This window comes from Eurosta solidaginis, chromosome 1, assembly GCF_040869045.1.
Source record: "Eurosta solidaginis isolate ZX-2024a chromosome 1, ASM4086904v1, whole genome shotgun sequence".
NCBI classification, from domain to species: Eukaryota; Metazoa; Arthropoda; class Insecta; order Diptera; family Tephritidae; genus Eurosta; species Eurosta solidaginis.
In genome coordinates, this window is record NC_090319.1 from 64,217,365 (window position 1) to 64,242,566 (window position 25,202).

At 41.0% G+C, this 25,202-nt stretch overlaps 1 protein-coding gene across 4 annotated transcripts in view; it reads right to left on the reverse strand.

Moving 5' to 3' along the window:
- Positions 1 to 24,581, reverse strand: part of LOC137233727 (serine proteinase stubble) — a 44,436-nt gene extending 19,855 nt beyond the window's left edge. The window contains exons 1-2 of one of the 4 annotated variants that reach the window (XM_067757055.1): positions 24,222 to 24,581; positions 23,250 to 24,094 (exon numbers count right to left, since the gene is read on the reverse strand). In XM_067757055.1, the coding sequence (XP_067613156.1) occupies positions 23,250 to 23,289 (40 nt within the window). In that variant the 5' untranslated portion in view covers positions 23,290 to 24,094; positions 24,222 to 24,581. Of the gene's footprint in view, positions 1 to 23,249 lie in introns of all 4 variants that reach the window. The other 3 variants (XM_067757063.1, XM_067757071.1, XM_067757048.1) reach the window with 3 other exon arrangements.
- Between the last annotated feature and the right edge of the window lie 621 nt (positions 24,582 to 25,202).

Here is a 25,202-nt window from a genome sequence, read left to right on the forward strand (position 1 = left end):
CGCGGGAATGTTGGAATATTCCCAACGATTGCCACGTAATATACACGGTTCCTCAACTTAGCAATAGTGGTGTTGGCTTAGCGGTGTCATTTCCATCCACACCAACTGCAATAGCACCAACCATATCCAGTGACCCCGGCACCGTCATATGCCAAGACGCCAGACGTACCACTCCTAGAGTGACATATCAACAAACACAGCGCCATTCACCACAGCAACATATTAATGATACACAACAATTGCAACAATTACAATTGCAACAACAAACGCAAAACCATCATCTAAACGAGCTGAGCAAATATTGGGTGGTGTCCAATGGCCAAGCATTGCCCTATAACATTCTACCTAATGGCACGATAATCACACCTCATTAACGCCAGCCAGCAACATCTGAGCAACATACGCACACTCAGCAGCAGCAGGTTCAGCAGCAGCAACAGCAACAACAACAGTACCAACACCAACTACAACAACAACGTTTGAAACTGGGTGAGTCCGTTCCAACTCGGTGAAATTGTATTATGTATCTATGTGAAGTGATAAAATTCGTCACTTACAGATTATCGTTTCAAATTTTTGTAATTCATTCCAAGCACGCTTAATGAATCTAAAGACCCCTTTCTGTAACTCGATTCGAACGTACGGTATATGCATTCGGACACTTTGGTGCTCTTAACTCTGTTGACCCGTCGGATAAGTGCAATGTAAAACCCGTTCTGCAATCCTGCGAATAAGAACCATTGTTCTGTAAAGCTTGTGAAAGGTCAATACAGTCAAGAAATAGAAAACCAAAATTATGAAAGTGTGAGTTCTGCAGATAATATTATTCCAGTCGAGTCACAGAATAGTGTCACTAGTATATATATAATACCTTACATATTTGAATGTGTCACTCGGAACCATAAATTTTTTTATACTTACCTGCGAAAGCCATGTAAATGGGTAATGCATTACACATTAGCGACATAGGCCTTTCTGCGAGAGTTATAACCTAGATGCAACAGGGGTTGGGGAGCGATGTCCTTTTGAACCCGGAACAATAAACTCGTTTCAGACGTTTTTTTTTTTTTTTTGTATTTTCAAATAACGTCGCGAATGAACCCTTGCACAAAAAAAAAAAAGGAAGAAGAGGAAGAATTCCCCAAATTAAATGAAATACATAAAAATGAATTTAATGTAATTGCACTAGTAATTAAAAACCAAAAGATATTTAGTACATTCAAAATATTTTCTACACTATATACGAAACCACTAGGCTGTAAGACATATAAGGAGTTGAATCCGAATAATTGTATGCGATGTAAATGTAATTCGGAATAAACGTAAACTCTAGCATCACATGTGAAACTTAGAAATTCTCGATAGAATCCTAAAAATTTAATGCATAAGTTATTAATTAGTATGAATTGTCAATAAATCTAAATTGTAAATGGGAATGCTGAGGTCTCCTTTCTTTTAGAGGGCACCTAAGGTATACAGGTAAGGGGCCACCGAAATTTTAGGTGCGTCGGTGGCCATGGATTTTGAGGGTGGGACTAAGCACCGGGCGTCGCAACACCACCCGCGGCGCCCCCTATGTATATTCGGCCCTTTTCTTTTTATTTTTAAATTTTTCAGCTTTTTTGTTATTGTTTGGTTTTCAGCGGTTTTTTTTTTGAATTTGATTTTCAGCGTTAGTAACCGGCCATGTCCGGTTCGGTAGTATTTTTTGCGTCAGTTTTTTTTGAATTTGAATTTAAATTTTGGAATGTTAACGGTCTGTCCGTGACATCCGGTTCAACCGGATGTTGTTTTATTTTGTATTGATAAGCGTTTTGAGTCGGTCTCTGCGCTTCTGCCAGGTTTTTTGAATTTGACAGCTGCTCGTTTTGATAGGCATGATAGGAACATTTTTCTGCTTATGGCGCAGGAACAGTAAGGTTGGCAAGGACCCGCCCCAGCCGACAATGACTAGCCACTGTGCACCAACACATCATGCCGACCGCCTTCCTTACTGCTCCGTTGTAGATGCGTTTCCATAACAGATGGCGCCCAACGTGGCGCCTGAAGCGCTGACCGCGGGGGTCAGTCGGGTCAACCTGTGAGGTTGACCATCCCACCAGTCCGAGTGAGCAGCCACAGAGCTGCCACCTACGTTGCGGTGGGATGGTTAGACGGATCAGGTTGTCCGGGCTGGTCATCGGGGGCAGTGGCTGACGGAGCCACGTGACTTAACGTCAGTTATCGGGATTTTGTATTCACCCGATGAGGCAGTGCTGCACGCACTTTATTTTTTTTTGTAGTTGGGGTTTTTATTTTCCCGGAATGTTGTCCGTTAGTCGGCTATGGAATAATTTTGTCCGCTAATTGGGTTTAAATTTTTTTTTGTAAAGTAGTTTTTTTTGTTTATTAGCCGAATTTGTGTTGTCCAGGGTGAATGTGTGTGCGCATGTAGTGAGGACCCCAGCTCATCCCACGTCCCAGGTGGTAGCTTGGAATACCACCTGGATGGTGATGGGTTGAGCTGGGATTCAGAGTGGCACTCCTTCCTGTCCCACCAGACTGGGGGAGCGGTTCCGAAACCGCTCCACCCATTGCGGCGGAGGCAGGAGGGGTGCCCAGTAAAAATGAACGGGAGGCCTCAACACCCCCAACCAGTCCCAGGGGCAAGCCCCTGGAGACTGCCCCTGCGTTGCGGCTGGGCGTGTTGAGACCAACCCGTGTGTGCCTGGAGTGACTCTAGTGGCCTCAGACCAGTCTCGTAGGGGGACCTTAAGACCCCCTCGCACTGCGGTTGGGAGCACTAGGGCCAAGTATGAATGTGTTTGTAGTAAATTTTTTTTTTCTCGACCTGTAGCCCAGGTGCCTTCTGGGAATGGGATGTCAGCGTTCCCATTACAATTGCTACCAAGTTTTCTCAACTCCTCGCGTAATTTTTATATGCACATTTTTTTTCTCAAGGCATCGCCTAAAATATAAGGTAAAAGAGGGAATTCTGATTTTTTTTTGTTGACCCCTAACTGCGCTACGCGGCAAAAGTTTTTTCTAACTACTACGTAACGAGCTACATTTTTTTTATATAATTATTTTTGATTATGTCACGCGAGCAATCGTTCGGCCAACCGGGGCGAAATACTCCGTTCGGGAATGCGGGAGGGTTCCGGGGAAACCAAAACCGGGGCGGTGCTAATAGGGGGGCTTTTTCGAAAGCAAGGCGTCCTTTGGTGGTGCATACCCCAGTAGGAGGATCCTACGGAAATCCCGCGGGGACTCATATAGGCTCGGGCCCGAACGACGACCGCGACAAACTGGACCTACCTGTAAGCACCAGCAATTTAAATGCATCGCTGCTAAACACACACAACATCTCGGGGATAATGACCAATGTGTCGAACTATGCACCAGATGGAGCGGGTGCCTTACCACCAAATCAAGAGGTTGGAAATTTTGGGGACGCTACCAGCGATCAGGCGAACCTCCTAGGAATGCAGGACGAAGCCACTCGTGGAGGCTCGTGGGTGGACGTGCTACACCAACTGTTCCAGGCTTCGCAGGAGGAAATGCGGAGAGAGATGGGCTCAATTAGAGCCAACATGGCCCAGCTCAACGCCGCTCTCGAATCCACGCAGCAAGCACACCAGCAACACAGGAACGCAAGCAGGATGGACCGTAACCCATTGCCATCGGTAGTACCGCCAATGTACCCGACTCCAAGCAGCATAACAGTAAAACCGCAGGAGTGGAAAATCGCATTCGACGGCACTGGGAGTGTAAGCGATTTCCTCTTCAAATTAAACACCTTGTGTGAGCGCACACAATGCCCTGACGAACAAATAATGGCCAGTTTCCACTTATTCCTTTCGGGACGAGCCGAAGAATGGTACTGGCTGTTCACAAAACAAAACCCAAATGCGACATATGCCTTTTTGTGCTACTCCTTAAAAAGAGAGTTTGGCACCTTGAAAACGGACCACGAGATCATGATGGAGATCTCCATGCGCAAGCAAAAGGCAAGTGAGTGTTATGACGTGTTTCACGCGGACATAATCTCCTTGAACGCGCGCTTAAGGGAGCCGATGTCAGAGCTTCTACTGATTGACATAATAAAAAGGAACGTCAACAGTAGCCTTAAGCTAATGCTTTTTAATGCGGACGTAAGGAACCTCCATGATCTGCGCGATGTAGCACGCCGAGGTGAACAAGTGCTGAAAGAGAGCAAGCTGCTGGGAGCCAATTACTCAGGACGGCATGTAAGCGAGGCACGCGTGACAACCCCGGACATGAAGATGGAAGGCGAGGACGGCGAGATAGATCCCCAGATAGAGGCGCTGGAATATAGACGCAGCAGAAGACCGGACTACTCAGGAATCCAGTGCTGGAATTGCCAGGGAATGGGGCACTCCTATATATATTGCGAGGAACCCATAAAAAGTCCTTTTTGTTTTAAATGTGGGTATAAGGGTGTATTCACTCCTAAATGCCCTAGGGACCATCGCAGGCAGGGAAACCAGTACCCGAGCGAGAAGATGGGGGAACCTCGTTCGGCTTCATAGCTCCCACATCAGCCAGTGCTCGAGGCGTCGTCCCGTGCGCTGAACCAGAGGGCGAATCTCTGCATGGAGGTGGTGAGCTTCCGAGGTGCAGTAGTACCCTGGCAGAAGAACCCTCGACTGTAATAATAACCTTCCCCGATAGTACTGACGATTCGAATAGTTCTGAATCCGAGAGTCGAACGTCCTCTTCCACGATGGGCGAGCAAATCAAAATCCTGCGACGCCAGCATAGGGATGTCGCGTGCCAAACGCAACTTTTCCCAACCCTAAAAGAAAGGGAGGATAGGTATGAACAAATGAGACATACCATTTTTGACCAATATCCGGTATCGGACAATATTTTGAAGTGTAGGAAGAGATACCACCGGAGAGTACAGGAGCGTAGACTGCTGCAAACCACCACGTTAACGCTTACAGAGGACGAAAGGCCTTTAGTAAAGGCTAGAATTAAAAATAGTTTTCTTGTAGGGTTGTTAGACTCGGGAGCCAACGTCTCCATCTTAGGGAAAAATGGAGTAGAATTCCTAGAGGATAACGGCTTCGAATATCAGCCCTTACATGCGTTCGTATATACCGCGGGCGGCAACAAGCAAAAAATTTTAGGCTCAGTATCCCTACCGGTCACTTTTAAAAATATCACAAAGATTATTCGTTTTTACCTTGTTCCCTCGTTGCTCCAAGAAGCATACTTCGGGGTCGATTTTTGGAGAGCATTTGCGTTAGCTCCCGAAATATTCCCGAGCGTAGAGTGCTTAGAGACTAGGCTTGAAAAGGAAGAGGAACTTAACCTCCATGAATTGTCACCAGAACAGAAATCAGAATTGCGAAAAGTCATCGAGACGTTTCCTTCGTACGAGAAGTTAGGCCTAGGGCAAACTAAATTAGTGGAGCATCACATCGACACCGGTGATGCTGTACCTATAAAAAGCAAGCATTTCCCCCTTTCGCCGCCGAGGCAAGCCGAAGCTTTTAGAGAACTAGACAGGTTACTACAGTTAGGAGTTATAAAAGAATCCAACTCCCCGTGGTGTAGTCCTGTAGTACTGGTCCGGAAACCAGGCAAAGTCAGGCTGTGCATAGATTCGAGAAAGGTCAACGCGGTGACTAAGAAGGATTCGTACCCCCTGCCTCATATCAACGGCTTATTGAGCAGACTCAAGGACACGCATTTTATTAGTGGCATTGATCTGAAAGACGCGTTCTTCCAGATCAAATTGACAGAGTCCTCTAAGGAAAAAACAGCCTTCGCAGTTCCGGGGAGGCCTCTGTACCACTTCAAGGGGATGCCCTTTGGTCTGTGCAGTGGACCGCAGACTATGAGTAGGCTGATGGACAAGGCGATCCCTTCGCGTCTGCGAGAGAACGTCTTTGTCTACCTGGACGATCTGATGGTATGTAGCACTAATTTTGAGGATCATCTAAAATTGCTAGCGGAAGTGGCGAACTGTTTGAGAGATGCAGGTCTGACAATAAATGTGGAAAAAAGTAAATTTTGTCAGAAGGAAATACGCTACTTAGGGTACTTGATAGGCAGCGGGTGTCTGAAAGTGGATCCGGGAAAAGTAGAAGCAATACAAAACTTCCCGATCCCTAAATCCCCTCGGCAAGTGCGTAGGTTTGTGGGCATGGCGAATTGGTACCGAGCATTTATTACCAATTTTGCTGACTTGGCAGGTCCCTTGACCGACTGTCTCCGCAAGTCAGCAGGCCCGTTTAAACTCACTCCTGAAGCTATAGAGGCGTTCGAAAAACTAAAAGTAGCCTTGAGTTCGGCGCCTGTCTTGGCCCAACCAGACTTTTCCAAAGAATTCGGAATACAATGCGACGCTTCCAAAATAGGTGTTGGCGGAGTGTTGTTCCAGGTCGATGATGACGGCGCTGAGCATCCAATCGCGTTCGTGTCGAAAAAGCTGAATAATGCTCAACGCAACTATACAGTAACCGAGCTGGAATGTCTTGCAGCCATAATTAGCGTGAAGCGTTTCCGACCCTATGTCGAAGGATTACCTTTTCGGATTATTACGGACCACTCCAGTCTCAAGTGGTTGATGACACAAAAGGACTTGAGCGGGAGGTTGGCGAGATGGTCACTCTTACTGCAAAGATACGATTTTAGAATGGAACATCGTAAGGGCACCCTGAATGTAGTACCAGACGCGCTGTCGCGTTTTGATGTTGACGAGTTAACTTTCACTACCACGCCCGGAGAAATAGATTTAGTCTCTCCCGAATTTTGCAGCAACGAGTATTTAGACTTAATTCGGACCGTCACCGAAAACGAGGAATCACTTCCGGATTTACGAGTGGTGGACGGTGTAATTTTCAAAAGAGTTAAGTTTCGTAAGGGGATGGAAGGGGAAGAAGACTCGCTGTGGCGTTTATGGTTGCCAAAAGGGTTGACTGAGGAAGCAGTGAGATTAGCACATGACGCTAACCGGAGTTACCATGGCGGATGGCTGAAAACCTTAGAACGTGTTAGGCAGAAGTACTTCTGGCCGCAGCAGACTAAGGACGTCAGGGACTACGTCCAGCGTTGTGACACCTGCAAAACGGTAAAACCCACCAATCAGCAGTCGAGACCACCTATAGGGAGTACCTTTGAATCCGAAAGGCCATTTCAGCGGTTGTATTGCGACTTTCTAGGGCCGTATCCGAGATCTAAGCGGCGAAATCAATTTCTTTTCATAGTACTAGACCATTTTTCAAAATACGTTTGGCTAAAGCCCATGCAGAGAGCCACCACTGTAAACGTTATAAATTACTTCGCTTCAGAAATTTTTCCGGCTGTAGGGGTCCCTGAGTTTATTCACAGTGACAATGGTAAACAGTTCATCTCGAAGGAAATGAACCAATTTTTTGCAAACTCCGGGGTGACGCACGTGAGGACGGGGCTATATTCTCCCCAAGCGAACGCATCCGAACGCGTCAACAGAGAAATTGTTTCTAAGATTAGGATTTTCCTGAAGGATAAACCTGACCACACTAATTGGGATAAGCATATACCCGAAATTTTATCAGTTTTGAGAAGTGATTTTCATACAGCGATTCAGTGTTCTCCGTACTTTGCATTATATGGCCAAAACATGGTCCAACATGCCTCAACGTACAACATTTTAGGGAAACTCGGCAGCCTTCGAGAAGACCAGGTTACGGTAGTAAGCCGAGCTGACAAGTTGACTAATATTCGTGAGCAGATCCGCAGAAATTTAGATCAGGCCAAAGATAGGGGAGTAACCACCTATAACAAGCGCTCTAGACACGTCAACTATAAGGAAGGTCAGGAAGTTTTCCGGAGAAACTTTGCCTTAAGTAATTTTAAACAGGGCATTAATGCCAAATTCCTACCCAAATACCTGAAGTGTCGCGTGCTTCGAAAAATAGGTAACGCATTGTATGATCTCGAGGACCTAAACGGGAAATTGATAGGTCGCTTTCACGCGTCGGACATTCGCCCGCAATGAACTAGAAAACGTTTCTTTTGCCAATTTACAATTTGATTTTTTTTATACACCCACCAATTGGACCTTTTTTTGTCTGGGCGTTTTGGCGGTCGGGGACATCTCGCCCAGTATTCTCCCCGAGCACTGACCTCATAGGTTGTTCACACGCGTACTCACCGAGGACCGTGAACACCCTGGCAGTCCACGCTTAGGTCGGACTAGCCTTTCGGAGTTTGGACGAGTTCTCCTTTACCAAAATGTCTACGAAAATTTTTTTTTGTCTTGCCTTTTGTGGGGGCGATAACCACTAAAACCTTTCGGAGTTTTGACGAGTTCTCCATAACAAATGTCTAATTGCCGCAAAGCCCTTTTAAACTAGGAAACAGAATTAATTCCCAAATTTGACTTAACTTTTTTTGATGGACCCATGTTGCCCGGCTAGCTTCGTAGTAGGACTTTGAGACTCTTATCTCAGGGGTGAGTCGTGCCCCACGTTGCTTGTCATCGGAGATCCCTGGCAATAGCTTCCCACAGATGATCCGGTTCCCTGTTCGCTTCATCGTCAGGTCTTCAAAGCGAAGCAGGTTTGTTACGGTCTGCTGCTACGGTCTACGGCTACGACCCACTTGGGAGCGTGTTCAGGGGAACACACCTAGCGATGTGAAAGGGTTGCGATGAAAAATATCGAAAAAGAAGGGAACAGACAGACCGGCCATGACTAGAAGACGGAAAAAAAAGAAAAAAAAAAGGAAGAAAAAACCACCACGAGTTTCCGAGGAAGAAAAAACTTCCTTTTCCTTTTTGCTGGCGGTCTGAAGCGGTAGAGCACACAACCCTCGTGACCAAAAAGTGGTCAAGTGAAAAATTACAGGATACTTAAGTGCATCCACATATAGTTGGTGGAACTGACGAGCGCGTTCTCAAATACAGATAGTTCACCATCAAAATTTGGGCGGTTTATAGAATCGTAAAACACTCCTCTACATATGTTCATCGTATTTTCGGAATTCCTCAAAGCCGTGCTTATATACATAGCCAAATTTTGAAAGGCTAAGGAGCTACATACGGGAAGTTTACATTTTAACGTTTTAACCCGAAAATTGTCTCCGAAATGAGTGAATTCAATTAAAAACGAAGTAAGCTAGCCGGTGGCCACGTTGAGACCGTTTTAACCTACTCTCAGGACGTGCTAAATTCCCGAACATCGTGAATACTAATAAATAGTAATTGGAAGGCATCGGCGTTGCCTTCTCCGCGTATGCGAGGAGCGCGGGAATGTTGGAATATTCCCAACGATTGCCACGTAATATACACGGTTCCTCAACTTAGCAATAGTGGTGTTGGCTTAGCGGTGTCATTTCCATCCACACCAACTGCAATAGCACCAACCATATCCAGTGACCCCGGCACCGTCATATGCCAAGACGCCAGACGTACCACTCCTAGAGTGACATATCAACAAACACAGCGCCATTCACCACAGCAACATATTAATGATACACAACAATTGCAACAATTACAATTGCAACAACAAACGCAAAACCATCATCTAAACGAGCTGAGCAAATATTGGGTGGTGTCCAATGGCCAAGCATTGCCCTATAACATTCTACCTAATGGCACGATAATCACACCTCATTAACGCCAGCCAGCAACATCTGAGCAACATACGCACACTCAGCAGCAGCAGGTTCAGCAGCAGCAACAGCAACAACAACAGTACCAACACCAACTACAACAACAACGTTTGAAACTGGGTGAGTCCGTTCCAACTCGGTGAAATTGTATTATGTATCTATGTGAAGTGATAAAATTCGTCACTTACAGATTATCGTTTCAAATTTTTGTAATTCATTCCAAGCACGCTTAATGAATCTAAAGACCCCTTTCTGTAACTCGATTCGAACGTACGGTATATGCATTCGGACACTTTGGTGCTCTTAACTCTGTTGACCCGTCGGATAAGTGCAATGTAAAACCCGTTCTGCAATCCTGCGAATAAGAACCATTGTTCTGTAAAGCTTGTGAAAGGTCAATACAGTCAAGAAATAGAAAACCAAAATTATGAAAGTGTGAGTTCTGCAGATAATATTATTCCAGTCGAGTCACAGAATAGTGTCACTAGTATATATATAATACCTTACATATTTGAATGTGTCACTCGGAACCATAAATTTTTTTATACTTACCTGCGAAAGCCATGTAAATGGGTAATGCATTACACATTAGCGACATAGGCCTTTCTGCGAGAGTTATAACCTAGATGCAACAGGGGTTGGGGAGCGATGTCCTTTTGAACCCGGAACAATAAACTCGTTTCAGACGTTTTTTTTTTTTTTTGTATTTTCAAATAACGTCGCGAATGAACCCTTGCACAAAAAAAAAAAGGAAGAAGAGGAAGAATTCCCCAAATTAAATGAAATACATAAAAATGAATTTAATGTAATTGCACTAGTAATTAAAAACCAAAAGATATTTAGTACATTCAAAATATTTTCTACACTATATACGAAACCACTAGGCTGTAAGACATATAAGGAGTTGAATCCGAATAATTGTATGCGATGTAAATGTAATTCGGAATAAACGTAAACTCTAGCATCACATGTGAAACTTAGAAATTCTCGATAGAATCCTAAAAATTTAATGCATAAGTTATTAATTAGTATGAATTGTCAATAAATCTAAATTGTAAATGGGAATGCTGAGGTCTCCTTTCTTTTAGAGGGCACCTAAGGTATACAGGTAAGGGGCCACCGAAATTTTAGGTGCGTCGGTGGCCATGGATTTTGAGGGTGGGACTAAGCACCGGGCGTCGCAACACCACCCGCGGCGCCCCCTATGTATATTCGGCCCTTTTCTTTTTATTTTTAAATTTTTCAGCTTTTTTGTTATTGTTTGGTTTTCAGCGGTTTTTTTTTTTGAATTTGATTTTCAGCGTTAGTAACCGGCCATGTCCGGTTCGGTAGTATTTTTTGCGTCAGTTTTTTTTGAATTTGAATTTAAATTTTGGAATGTTAACGGTCTGTCCGTGACATCCGGTTCAACCGGATGTTGTTTTATTTTGTATTGATAAGCGTTTTGAGTCGGTCTCTGCGCTTCTGCCAGGTTTTTTGAATTTGACAGCTGCTCGTTTTGATAGGCATGATAGGAACATTTTTCTGCTTATGGCGCAGGAACAGTAAGGTTGGCAAGGACCCGCCCCAGCCGACAATGACTAGCCACTGTGCACCAACACATCATGCCGACCGCCTTCCTTACTGCTCCGTTGTAGATGCGTAACCATAACAAGTTATTGTTCTATTATAGGCTTATCATCGATATAAATTATTATCGTCGAGTTACCGGTTTGTTATCGGCTTTCTATCGCCGAATCATTGGCTTGTTTTTTCAGTATCTGTTTTATAACATGTTTTATTCAACTATAACAAATCGATAACATGCCAATAAGAAACTGGCAACCATCCGATAAAAATCGATTACTTTCCGATATCAAATCCATACCTATTTGATAACTCTTCGATAATGAGCGGGAAACTTTATGATAACAAATTGGTTGCAGCATTTCGACAACAAATCACAAGTTTTTCGATAGCAAATCGATAACTTCTTTTTGATAACAAATCGATAGATTTTGTAGAACACGTCGATAACTAATTGATAACAGTTCGATAACGAATTTCGCAACACTCCGATAACAAATAGATAGCCTTTCGATTAGTTTTCGTAAATAAACGATAGTAAATTGATAACTTTTCGGTAACAATCCGGTAACTCGTCGATGAAAGCCGTTAACACTTAGCCTTCCATTCAATTTTTGACTTCTAATGTTTCCTTTCCTCTCCCCTCCTTTTCTATTTCAATTTCTTCCCGTCCTTTCCCTTACCTCTCCTTTCCTTACTTTTCCTTGCCTCTACTTCCTTTCCTTTCCTTTCCTTTCCTTCTCTTGCTTGCCTTTCACATCTAAACCTAAGTTACGAACAAGCATACCCTTTATGACCACTGTTGGTGGCTTTTCCATACAAAATGCTCATCAGATCAGCCCCTCCATTACATAAACCCCAAAAAAACTTAAATTTTACAGTTTAATATCAAAATCTTCACATTTCGGTGACTCTGCGGAAGGTTGACAAGCCTGGAAAATATATATAGAGGCTGTATCACACTAGCATCAGAGCTAGAGTAGGTTTAAAGTCATTTTCCTTCTCAAACTTATAGATACCGATGGGTGCAAAGTGTTCTACGACGTGTGAACTGAAGCTTCCTTTCTGACTCGGCTACTATTCTGGCTATACAGTGGGCTTATTGTTTCTTGTCGTAAAACAAAGTAAGAGGGTGCGAGGTACACGCAAGCACTCACACAGTCAATCATGCATCGTCCAAGGCTATCAGTGGCTCTAACAAAATGCTTTAAGCTGAAATGAACTTCTTCTGATTTCACTTGAATTTGTGTTCACTGTTACATTGAGGGCAACGAGAAAGCAACCGAATTTGCTGGTCACTACCCTCCAAGCTCAAACTAGAGGTTGGTGACCTGCAGAGCCTCTTCGAAGCAAATGCAAGAAACCATTTCGAACTATCTTCTTCTTCTTACTGTAGTGGTAAGTAAACTCCAGCAAGGTTTTATTGATGCTGATGATCCTTACCGTATATTTATCAGGTATGTTCCTGAAAATTGCACCATTTAGGTACTAGCTCGGCCATCTGAGGAACGATTTGATATGACCTCATTGGACTGTTTAGGTCATCATACCCAATCCTAGGATTCGCCATAGTAGGTGAGGTTGAAAAAAGAGTTTGATTAGCTATGAATTACGCTGCCAACCCCTTGAGTGAGTTCGCCGTAACAAAGATGACACTATACTGTTGAAACCATATGTCGTACACTCAAACAATCGCGGTTAATTTAGACTAGTTCCAGGGTTTAATGATATGTTGTTGCTGCTATACTAATTACTTTACACGATATACATCCAAAAATATTCTAAAGCCGAGATTTGTCATTTTTTATCTTCAAATTGGTAGACTTACAGGTTTTATGGCAACTTTGAACGGCGCATGCTCAGGCAGATTCATTTTCTGCGAAGCTTCTCATCGTAAAAACCACAGCCGAATGGCGACCTTTTTTTTAGCAAAAAATGCCTAAAGTATTTTGATGATTTCTGTGCTGTCACTAGACTCTGCGACTATTGGTTAGTTAGACCAGCGCACAATCACTACACCATGACGGACGTCTGCTTATCAAACTAGAACCGCATAAAATAGGATTTGCTTTACGAGTGCAGTCAAAGTTCAAAGTAACAGAGCTAGCGACAAACGGCAGGACCAAAAAACAAATTAAATAAAAAAAAAAATAACTCATTAAATTTGTAAATAACATGCAAAAAATAATGCAACTAATCCTTAAAGAGAGCGGTCTCCGCACGATCTCTTTTGTCTACATTGGGGCCTAATTGATTTCCTATAATCCCTTTTGGGTAAAGTTGGGATTAGTCAGGTTGAAATATATGTAGCCCATTTTAGGAAACATAAACAAAGAGGCAATAATAAGTTGTCATTCGTTCCGATATGGTACAAAGGAGCTTGGTCCTATCATTCCCGTTCTGGTATAAATGGGTAGAATTAGTCTCTCCATAGAACACGCTCAAACAAAAGGGAACAGTTCAACGAATACAAAAAGATCAAAACTGGCATTAGTCGCATATTCCTTTGCGACTCATCCCGGACTCACCCTAGACTAATCGCTTTTTTGGTGCTATATTTTCATTCACAGGTGTATGTATGTGCATACATTTAGACGTACCTACATACATACATATATAACTTTCGCATTTGCGAAATATTTGCTAAAATAACTCCGATTCTGTTACTCATTAACCAAGCAATAATTGTCCATGATTTGTTAACAAAACAAAACGCTTTTCAGTATATTCACGCATTCGTCTACTTACATACATATCCGCTCATTCATATCGGTAAAAGGGCACATTAAATGGGCAAAGAGGCAAATAAACGGAAGAAATCACTGAAACTGGTTCCGTGACTAAGGAAAAGAAAGTGAAAACTATGTGGCGTGTAGAGCTGAAAGACTATGCAATCGTAATGTAGATGTCGGTATTTTTGTTTTTTTGTTGTTGTTGTTATTTCTTTGATTTGCTGCTTGTTTTTTGTAGTTCGCATTTGTAGGCACCTCATGCCATTATTGTTTTTATTACAACCAATATTATTGCTCTTGGATTGTTGGCTATTGTTTTTTTTATTATGAGATTTTTTCTTTTTGTTAAAATTTTTTTTACAAAAAAAAATTTAGAAATGCTGATGCACTTACATTGTTGTGTTTTCTTGTGTAGTCTGAATTTGAGTTCAATCTAAAGCTTATAGGGCTTTAAACCGTGACTGTGATTAAAAAAAAAAAAAACAAATAACACCCCAACAGGAATCAGTTTTGGTGATTCTATATGACAGCATGACACTGCTATTACGCGTCCAAAAATATCGAGAGAGATGTCAAAAGACGCGTATTGACCTCAACAACAGTAATCCGAAGGCGAAAAATGAAAATTTTTTACTTTAGGGTACAACTCCTAAAACGTCCAAAAATATCGCGAGAGGTGTCAAAAGACGCGCTTTGGACCCAGGATCACGAATCCGAAAGCGGAAATTGGAAATTTTATTTCTCTCCGGAGATATTTCCAAACAAAATTGAGAATTTCCATGTGGTTGTTGTAATTTTGATGATTTTATGTACCCACAAGGAAAGCTGTGGGTAAACGTGTTTTGCGCGGATATAGATTTGGTCTCCAAACCGGTGTTGGACTAACCCCGGGATAATTTTTTATAAGGGCGGCCGAAGGCCGCCAATGCAGAAAGGAGTTCTGCGCAAAAATACTATGGATTCTACCCCCGGTTTCGGAGCGCTCCGGGTTATTTTGCGGTTTTTTGGAAATATCTTTTGGCAGAAACAAAATTTGGAATTTCCGCTTTCGGATTTGTGGTCCTGGGATCAAAAAGCGAGTCTTTTGCAACCTCTCTCGATATTTTTGGACGCATATTAACAGTGTCATGCTGTCATATAGAATTACCTCAGTTTTATATTTTTCTCTGCGGATTGTTTTGCGAATAATAATCTCTGCGTAATTTTTTTGGGACATCTACTGTTATTCAGTCGCAGCTTAAGTAACTTGCTCATTGTATTGGTTCATAGCATAGAAGCGATTTGTTCCTGTGATGAGAGCTATGTTTGAGTCTGTGATTGGCAGCGGGAAATAAATGCTGTCACAGGCAATCAGTCAAGAATATTCCTTGTAAACTGTCGCTGAAGTGTACTGTGATATTTAAGTAGCTGTGACAAAATCACAGGTACACGGTTATTTGCCAACTCTATTTCGAAGTAAAAAAGGCTTCATAAAAGGCAACTACTTATCGTGCGATTTCTTTAGTCCGAAGATTCTTGCAAGTAATCTAGGCCAAGCAGCTCGACACCATTGATCTCTCAAATAAATCAATTATCAAACAATCTGTCTGTTTTGGAGAGTCTGATACGCTGGTTGGTTACTGGGCTGCCGGTATACGAGCCCAAGTAACACACGAGAATGTAAAGTTAAACTCAGTTTAGCTCTTCACATTGATTATTTTAAAAGTAGCTGTAAACATAGCTAAAGTCGTTAACTGGTGCTAATTGACAAAATCAAGGGCTATCACATGGTTCTTCCCTTGGTCCACCCAACGTAGTAGGATAATTAGTGCATTCGATACTCAAATATCTACTTTCTGCGTTTTTTTTTTTCAAATTTATTTGTAGTAGAGAAACCGACCTTAATCTGCAGTTTTTGTTAAGTTATTCCAATTGGTTCTTTGGACTGTTCGAAAAAAAGTCCTGTCGACGATGTATGGTCATGCCAACCGCTACGCCATGTTATGTCAATGCACGAAGAGGAAAGTATTCCTATCGACACCCATATTTGGAAACAGCTGTAAGGGAAGACCTCCGCCAAGAAGACTTGATATCTCTTTGTGTTCGCAATTGGTATCAGCTACGTTTTGAAATAGGGATAGTTAGCCTGACATTTTACGCATCTTCAAAATCTTCTAGACGTTTAAGCGCCAATTGATTGTGACGACAACATTTCTTCAGCTTTCTCCTTTCAATCAAACAAAGCCACCAACATAATGGCCCACAGTCATAGTTTATGGCTCTAAATTAAGTAGAGCTTTTTGCAAATTGCAAAACTCTTTTGTTTAAGTGTGAATATGTGCCAATAAAGCTAAATTTATAACAAGTAAGGAAGGCTAAGTTCGGGTGTAACCGAACATTACATACTTAGTTGAGAGCTGTGGAGACAAAGTAAGGGAAATCACCATGTTGTAAAAGGAACCTAGGGTTACCCTGGAATGTGTTTGTATGACATTGTATCAAATGGAAGGTATTAAAGAGTATTTTAAGAGAGAGTAGGCCATAGTTCTATGGGTGGACGCCATTTAGGGATATCGCCATAAAGGTGGACTAGGGCTGACTCTAGAATTTGTTTGAAAGGGTGTTAATGAGTATTTTAAAAGGGCGTGGGCTTGGTTCTATAGGTGGATGCCTTTTCGATATATCGCCATAAACGTCGACCAGGAGTGACTCTAGAATTTTTTTGTACGATATGGGTATCAAATGAAAGGTGTTAATGAGTATTTTAAAAGGGAGTGGGCGTTAGTTCTATAGGTGGACGCCTTTTCGAGATATCGCCATAAAAGTGGAGCGGAGGTGACTCTAGAATTTGTTTGTACAATATGGGTGTCAAACGAAAGGTATTAATGAGTATTTTAAGGGGGCGTGGGCCTTAGTTCTATATGTGGATGTCTTTTCGAGATATCGCCATAAACGTGGACCAGGGGTGACACTAGAATTTTTTTGTACGATATGGGTATCAAATGAAAGGTGTTAATGAGTATTTTAAAAAGGAGTGGGCCTTAGTTCTATAGGTGGACGCCTTTTCGAGATATCGCCATAAAGGTGGGCCAGGGGTGACTCTAGAATTTGTTTGTACAATATGGGTGTCAAACGAAAAGTGTAATAAGTGTTTTAAAAGGGCGTGGGTCTTAGTTCTATAGGTGGACGCCTTTTCGAGATATCGACATACAGATGGACCAGGGGTGACTCTAGAATTTGTTTGTACGATATGGGTATCAAATGAAAGGTGTTAATGAGTATTTTAAAAAGGAGTGGGCCTTAGTTCTATAGGTGGATGCCTTTTCGAGATATCGCCATAAAGGTGGGCCAGGGGTGACTCTAGAATTTTTTTGTACGATATGGGTATCAAATGAAAGGTGTTAGTGAGTATTTTAAAAAGGAGTAGGCCTTAGTTCTATAGGTGGACGCCTTTTCGAGATATGGCCATAAAGGTGGACTAGGGGTGACACTAGAATTTGTTTGTACGATATGGGTATCAAATGAAAGGTGTTAATGAGTATTTTAAAAGGGCGTGGGTCTTAGTTCTATAGGTGGACGCCTTTTCGAGATATCGACATAAAGATGGACCAGGGTGACTCTAGAATTTGTTTGTACAATATGGGTATCAAATGAAAGGTGTTAATGAGTATTTTAAAAGGGCGTGGGTCTTAGTTCTATAGGTGGACGCCTTTTCGAGATATCGACATAAAGATGGACAAGGGGTGACTCTAGAATTTGTTTGTACGATATGGATATCAAATGAAAGGTGTTAATGAGTATTTTAAAAAGGAGTAGGCCTTAGTTCTATAGGTGGACGCCTTTTCGAGATATGGCCATAAAGGTGGACCAGGGGTGACACTAGAATTTGTTTGTACAATATGGGTATCAAATGAAAGGTGTTAATGAGTATTTTAAAAGGGCGTGGGTCTTAGTTCTATAGGTGGACGCCTTTTCGAGATATCGACATAAAGATGGACCAGGGTGACTCTAGAATTTGTTTGTACGATATGGGTATCAAATGAAAGGTGTTAATGAGTATTTTAAGAGGGCGTGGGCCTTAGTTCTATATGTGGATGTCTTTTCGAGATATAGCCATAAACGTGGACCAGGGGTGACACTAGAATTTTTTTGTACGATATGGGTATCAAATGAAAGGTGTTAATGAGTATTTTAAAAGGGCGTGGGTCTTAGTTCTATAGGTGGACGCCTTTTCGAGATATCGACATAAAGATGGACCAGGGTGACTCTAGAATTTGTTTGTACAATATGGGTATCAAATGAAAGGTGTTAATGAGTATTTTAAAAGGGCGTGGGTCTTAGTTCTATAGGTGGACGCCTTTTCGAGATATTGACATAAAGGTGGACCAGGGGTGACACTAGAATTTGTTTGTACGATATGGGTATCAAATGAAAGGTGTTAATGAGTATTTTAAAAGGGAGTGGGCCTTAGTTCTATAGGTGGACGCCTTTTCGAGATATCGACATAAAGGTTGACCAGGGGTGACTCTAGAATTTGTTTATACGATATGGGTATCAAATGAAAGGTGTTAATAAGTATTTTAAAAGGGAGTGGGCCTTAGTTCTATAGGTGGATGCCTTTTCGAGATATCGCCATAAAGGTGGGCCAGGAGTGACTCTAGAATTTGTTTGTACGATATGGGTATCAAATGAAAGGTGTTAATGAGTATTTTAAAAGGGCGTGGGTCTTAGTTCTATAGGTGGACGCCTTTTCGAGATATCGACATAAAGATGGACAAGGGGTGACTCTAGAATTTGTTTGTACAATATGGGTATCAAATGAAAGGTGTTAATGAGTATTTTAAAAGGGCGTGGGTCTTAGTTCTATAGGTGGCGACTTTTCGAGATATCGACATAAAGGTGGACCAGGGATGACTCTAGAATTTGTTTGTACAATATGGGTATCAAATGAAAGGTGTTAATGAGTATTTTAAAAGGGAGTGGGCCTTAGTTCTATAGGTGGATGCCCTTTCGAGATATCGCCATAAAGGTGGGCCAGGGGTGACTCTAGAATTTTTGTGTACGATATGGGTACCAAATGAAAGGTGTTAATGAATATTTTATAAGTTCTATAGGTGGACGCCTTTTCGAGATATCGCCATAAAGGTGGACCAGGGGTGACTCTAGAATTTGTTTGTACGATATGGGTATCAAATGAAAGGTGTTAATGAGTATTTTAAAAGTGCGTGGGCCTTAGTTCTATAGGTGGACGCCTTTTCGAGATATCGACATAAAGGTTGACCAGGGGTGACTCTAGAATTTGTTTATACGATATGGGTATCAAATGAAAGGTGTTAATAAGTATTTTAAAAGGGAGTGGGCCTTAGTTCTATAGGTGGATGCCTTTTCGAGATATCGCCATAAAGGTGGGCCAGGAGTGACTCTAGAATTTTTTTGTACGATATGGGTATCAAATAAAAGGTGTTAATGAGTATTTTAAAAAGGAGTAGGCCTTAGTTCTATAGGTGGACGCCTTTTCGAGATATCGACATGAAGGTGGACCAGGGGTGACTCTAGAATTTGTTTGTACGATATGGGTATAAAATGAAAGGTGTTAATGTGTATTTTAAAAAGGAGTGGGCCTTAGTTCTATATGTGGACGCCTTTTCGAGATATCGCCATAAACGTGGACCAGGGGTGACTCTAGAATGTGCTTGTACGATATGGGTATCAAATTAAAGGAATTAATGAGGGTTTTAAAAGGGAGTGGCATAGTTGTATATGTGAAGGCGTTTTCGAGATATCTACCAAAATGTGGGCCAGGGTGATCCAGAACATCATCTGTCGGGTACCGCTAATTTATTTATATATGTAATACCACGTACAGTATTCCTTCCAAGATTCCAAGGGCTTTTGATTTCGCTCTGCAAAACTTTTTCATTTTCTTCTCTTTAATGTGATAGGTGTCACACCCATTTTACAAAGTTTTTTTCTAAAGTTATATTTTGCGTCAATAAACCAATCCAATTACCATGTTTCATCCCTTTTTTCGTATTTGGTATAGAATTATGGCATTTTTTTCATTTTTCGTAATTTTCGATATCGAAAAAGTGGGCGTGGTCATAGTCGGATTTCGGCCATTTTTTACACCAATACAAAGTGAGTTCAGATAAGTACGTGAACTGAGTTTAGTAAAGATATATCGATTTTTTCTCAAGTTATCGTGTTAAAGGCCGAGCGGAAGGACAGACGGTCGACTGTGTATAAAAACTGGGCGTGGCTTCAACCGATTTCGCCCTTTTTCACAGAAAACAGTTATCGTCCTAGGAGTTAAGCCTCTACCAAATTTCACAAGGATTGGTTAATTTTTGTTCGACTTATGGCATTAAAAGCATCCTAGACAAATTAAATGAAAAAGGGCGGAGCCACGCCCATTTTGAAATTTTCTTTTATTTTTGTATTTTGTTGCACCATATCATTACTGGAGTTGGATGTTGGCATAATTTACTTATATGCTTTAAAGATATTAACTTTTCTTTTAAAATTTGAATTAAAAAAAATTTTTTTTTAAAAAGTGGGCGTGGTCGTTCTCCGATTTTGCTAATTTTTATTTAGCAGACATAAAGTAATAAGAGTAACGTTCCTGCTAAATTTCATCATATTATCTTCAACGGCGGCCACCGTGGTGTGATGGTAGCGTGCTCCGCCTATCACACCGTATGCCCTGGGTTCAACTCCCGGGCAAAGCAACATCAAAATTTTAGAAATAAGATTTTTCAATTAGAAGAAAATTTTTCTAAGCGGGGTCGCCCCTCGGCAGTGTCTGGCAAGCGCTCCGATTGTATTTCTGCCATGAAAAGCTCTCAGTGAAAACTCATCTGCCTTGCAGATGCCGTTCGGAGTCGGCATAAAACATGTAGGTCCCGTCCGGCCAATTTGTAGGGAAAAATCAAGAGGAGCACGACGCAAATTGGAAGAGAAGCTCGGCCTTAGATCTCTTCGGAGGTTATCGCGCCTTACATTTATTTTTTTTTTTATCTTCAACGACTGCCAAATTACAGCTTGCAAAACTTCTAAATTACCTTCATTTAAAAGTGGGCGGTGCCACGCCCATTGTCCCAAATTTTACTAGTTTTCTATTATGCGTCATAAGTTCAATCCGCCTACCAAGTTTTATCGCTTTATCCGTCTTTGGTAATGAATTATCGCACTTTTTCGATTTTTCGAAATTTTCGATATCGAAAAAGTGGGCGTGGTTATAGTCCGATATCGTTCATTTTAAATAGTGATCTGAGATGAGTGCCCAGGAACCTACATACCAAATTTCATCAAGATACCTCAAAATTTACTCAAGTTATCGTGTTAACGGACAGACGGATGGACGGACGGACGGACATGGCTCAATCAAATTTTTTTTCGATACTGATGATTTTGATATATGGAAGTCTATATCTATCTCGATTCCTTTATACCTGTACAACTAACCGTTATGCAATCAAAGTTAATATACTCTGTGAGCTCTGCTCAACTGAGTATAAAAAAATTGCAATAAATTTATTTTCTGCCCGTTTTTTTATCAATAAATATGAAACTGTACCTACGGTTATGGTGGTCCCTTGCCTGAGCCATACTACACACATGTATACGGATGGTTTCAAATTAATGGAAGAGTTTCAGTCCGCTGTTTACTGTGTTGACCCAGAAATAAGTAGATCCTATAGGCTGCCAGATTACTGCAGCGTTTTTCAGGCGGGAATCAAAGCAGTGAAGAAAGCAGCAGAAATTCTGGAGGAAGCGAGCTTAAGCTGCAGCTGCGTCAATATATTTATTGATAGTCAGGCTGCGATTAAGGAATAACCTCACAAAGTACTTCATCGAGAAGTGCTTTGGAACGCAAAGAAGCTTTGGAAAAACTTCGCTCCATACACGTTTACCTAGGTTCCCAGTTATAAAGGTATAGCAGGTAACGAAAAGGCCGACGAGTTGGCAAAGGAGGGTGCAACACTCGCTGAGTCGACGATAGACGTCCCAATCGGTTTGGGAGAAATCAAAAGGAGTTGCATATGATCCAACAAACAGGAAGGGCGTTGACAAAAGCGCGAGGCCGCAAAATTTCTAAGATCAAGTGCAAAGCAAAAGTGGCTCATATCTCGGAAGAGAGGAGACTTATGCGCATACTGACTGGACACTGCCTTCTGGCGTCACATGCTTATAAGTTAGGCCTCGTCAGTAACAGCAAGTGCAGGGAGTGTTAGCTGCAGGAAGAAACGTTTGAGCACGTTCTGTATTCGTGTCCTGCGCATGCCAGGTGAAGGCTCCAGCTATTAGGGGCGCCAGAGTTGCCAGATATCGAGGCAGCAATTAAGCTGGGTCCTAGAAGTTTGCTAATATTTGCCAAGAGGACGTAGTTATTCTATAACATATATTCTGGCACCTGATTCGGGTTCTTCCGTTTGGTCGTCAAACAAATTCTGGTAACAATATGCACATATTCACTATATGTGAGATCTTTATTGACCGTCCAGTTCAACCTAACCTTACTCACGGCTATCGTAAGATGATCAAACACTCGGAGGCTAAAAAGAACGAACGATTCTAAAAAATCAATTCTACATATCTCTAAAAATACATCCATTTCAAGTCCTTGTACTCGTAGCAATTAAGGTACTTCCCGTAGGAATCGCGGAATGTTATCGATGTTAAAAGTTGTTTGCTGTATATTGAGCCGGTACATTCTGGAAATCAGCACATTTACAGTACTAACCCAACAATGGGAACAATTGATATGACCACGTTGAATATGGAACAAATGACTGGACGACGAAAAAGGAGAGTTGAAGAGCGGGGGAAGAAGAGTGAGAGATAAAAACTCCTTAAAATGCATGCAGATATACCAAAGTTATTGCGGAGCAACGTCTGCACGTATTGCTTCTGTAAAATATACCTGCAGGTTCGTTGCTTAAGTCTTTTGTTATGAAGTGAAAAGCTAAAGGGTTATTGGAGACGCTTTGTAACATTTGGCCCTGAAACTGCATCTGCTATTGGGTAAGCAATACGATTTGACAAATAAAGGCTATTAGCTCCAAAATTTTTTTATTTAGTAGCTAAAAAATATTGAAAACAACTAGACCGGGCGCTTAAACGCACACAAAAGTGTATGCGAGTATGATTGACATGTGGGTGTAAAGCAAAATATGTAAATTTTGCCTTTTATTAACTTTCGAGGTTTCTTTAGTAATAAAAAATTATGTAAGCCAAGTGTTACGCCTGAGTCAACAATTTGTGGCCTTGTTGCATTTAAGGCAGTAGTAAGAGTAGGTAGGAGTAAAGCAAAAAAAAAAAAACAGTATAAGAAAAGTAAATGCGTCTGGAGACGCTACTTACCAACACATATGAATAGTAAATTTGTTGTGACAAAACGCATTTTGTCTAAAGCTTCAGCTGGGTTTTAAAAGATTCCGTTTTGTGCAATTTTAACAGTTGCTTGGCGCTCCTAAAAGTTGTTCAATTTTTTTTGATGGTATTTTTTTTGTTTTGTGCTTTTTTTTTTTTTTTTGTAAAATATTTTCACTATTAATCAATAGTGAATAGAGTTAGAGTATTAAACGATAAATGAAAATGTTGTTTTGCAGGAAGAGATTTGTGAGATTTTTGCACTTTTTTGCTTTGAAAATCCACAACACTAAAGTTGTTGGGTACTTCCAAGCAGCAATTTTTTTTTTTTTTTTTTTTTTGCAAACCGGCTGACCAATAAAGCAAAATTCAATGTGGTAATTTTAGATAAAAGCTTAACTGCTTAGTTGGTAGTTTGTTGATTTCTTAAGCTGGTCATGTGCTTATGTGTGTGTAATGAATGTACGAGCTCTTCATTTTGGCCTTCATTGGATGCGCGTTTGAGTCGATTTGTTTCTTGTTGACAATGAAAATGAAAGTGATGTGCTGCTAAATTTAACTTGGTTGATTATTTTAAGCACTTAAACTCTGATTTCTATTATTTGTGTTTTTTTCGAATTTGGTATAATTTGTAACGAGCTTGTTTGCTTAATAATTTTGCAGCTTTTTTGTTTGTTCACTTATTTTACTTTGTTTATTTATTTGATGCAATAATCTATGGATCAACCAATGTTGTTGCTATTTTCTTTGCAATGAGCCAATTTAAAAGTCAAATAAACTTTTAAGTTTATTATAACTTCGCGCTTAGTTTTTAGTTTTACTTGTTGTTGTAAAAACTCAAACAAAAAAAATCATAAAAAATTTAACGCACTTGTATAAGCAACTATTATTTTCACCAGCTTTATATTACCATAAAGCAAGAATAATAATCACAACAACTAAAATTCTTTTTTTTTTAACTACTTTAACTACACCGTCAACATTTTTTATAATTTGGCCGCATATTTCACGTTATATTTTTTGTTGTTGTAAATTCCAAGCTATATTTAACCACCAAAATTTCATTAACAAACACAATGCAGTTTATCGAAATTTAAATTTTTTTATTTGCATACACAATCTATAAAAACAAAATATTAGACGTGCTGTATCTCATTTTAATATTAATCGATTTTAATTTTTTTTTGAAAATTTTTTGTTTCAATTTCATATTTAGCGCACCATACTCGAACACCTACCGTTGTCGCCTGTTGCACATTACCAACTGAATTTTACGGCAAAATTATTTTGAATTTTGTCGTTGCCGCTTTGTTGGTTGCGATCTATGTATTCACAGTTGTTATTGTATAAGCTCAGCTTGCGCATGTGCACATGTGACGCTGACTTATGGCGTTAAGCTTTTGCGCAGGCGCAATGGTTAGCTTCGTCTTTTTGCTGTTTCCAACTGTTTATAAGCTTCGAAATAACTGCTAATGCCACCATTCGGTTATTTATTGTTTCTGGTAAAAATTTGACTGCGTTTATGACTTTAAATTGGGTTTTATGCTTTTACAGCTTATAGCGAAGCATTATTCGTTAAACTTAGGCTCACGAAGTGTTCGAGAAATCAATCAAATGCATTTCTCAATGCACTTTTGTGTTATTTGTTAAACCAGCAGAGCTGGCAGATTTCGTTTTACGCGAATTTTGGCATTCTTGTATTTACAAATTTTCCACACTTCCATCTCTTATTCGTTCCTCGAATTCTTTTCCACCATTTCTCACCCAGTCTCCTTTTCCACCACCTTTTTTCCACAATTATCACTTACATATCTGCTTTCCCTCTACCCTCTCTCATTGCCAATAACACTACTACCATCATTCCAGTACCAATACCATTCTCAGAACTTCCGCCACTACCTCTACCATCATAAATTCCATTACCACCACCATTACTACTTCCAA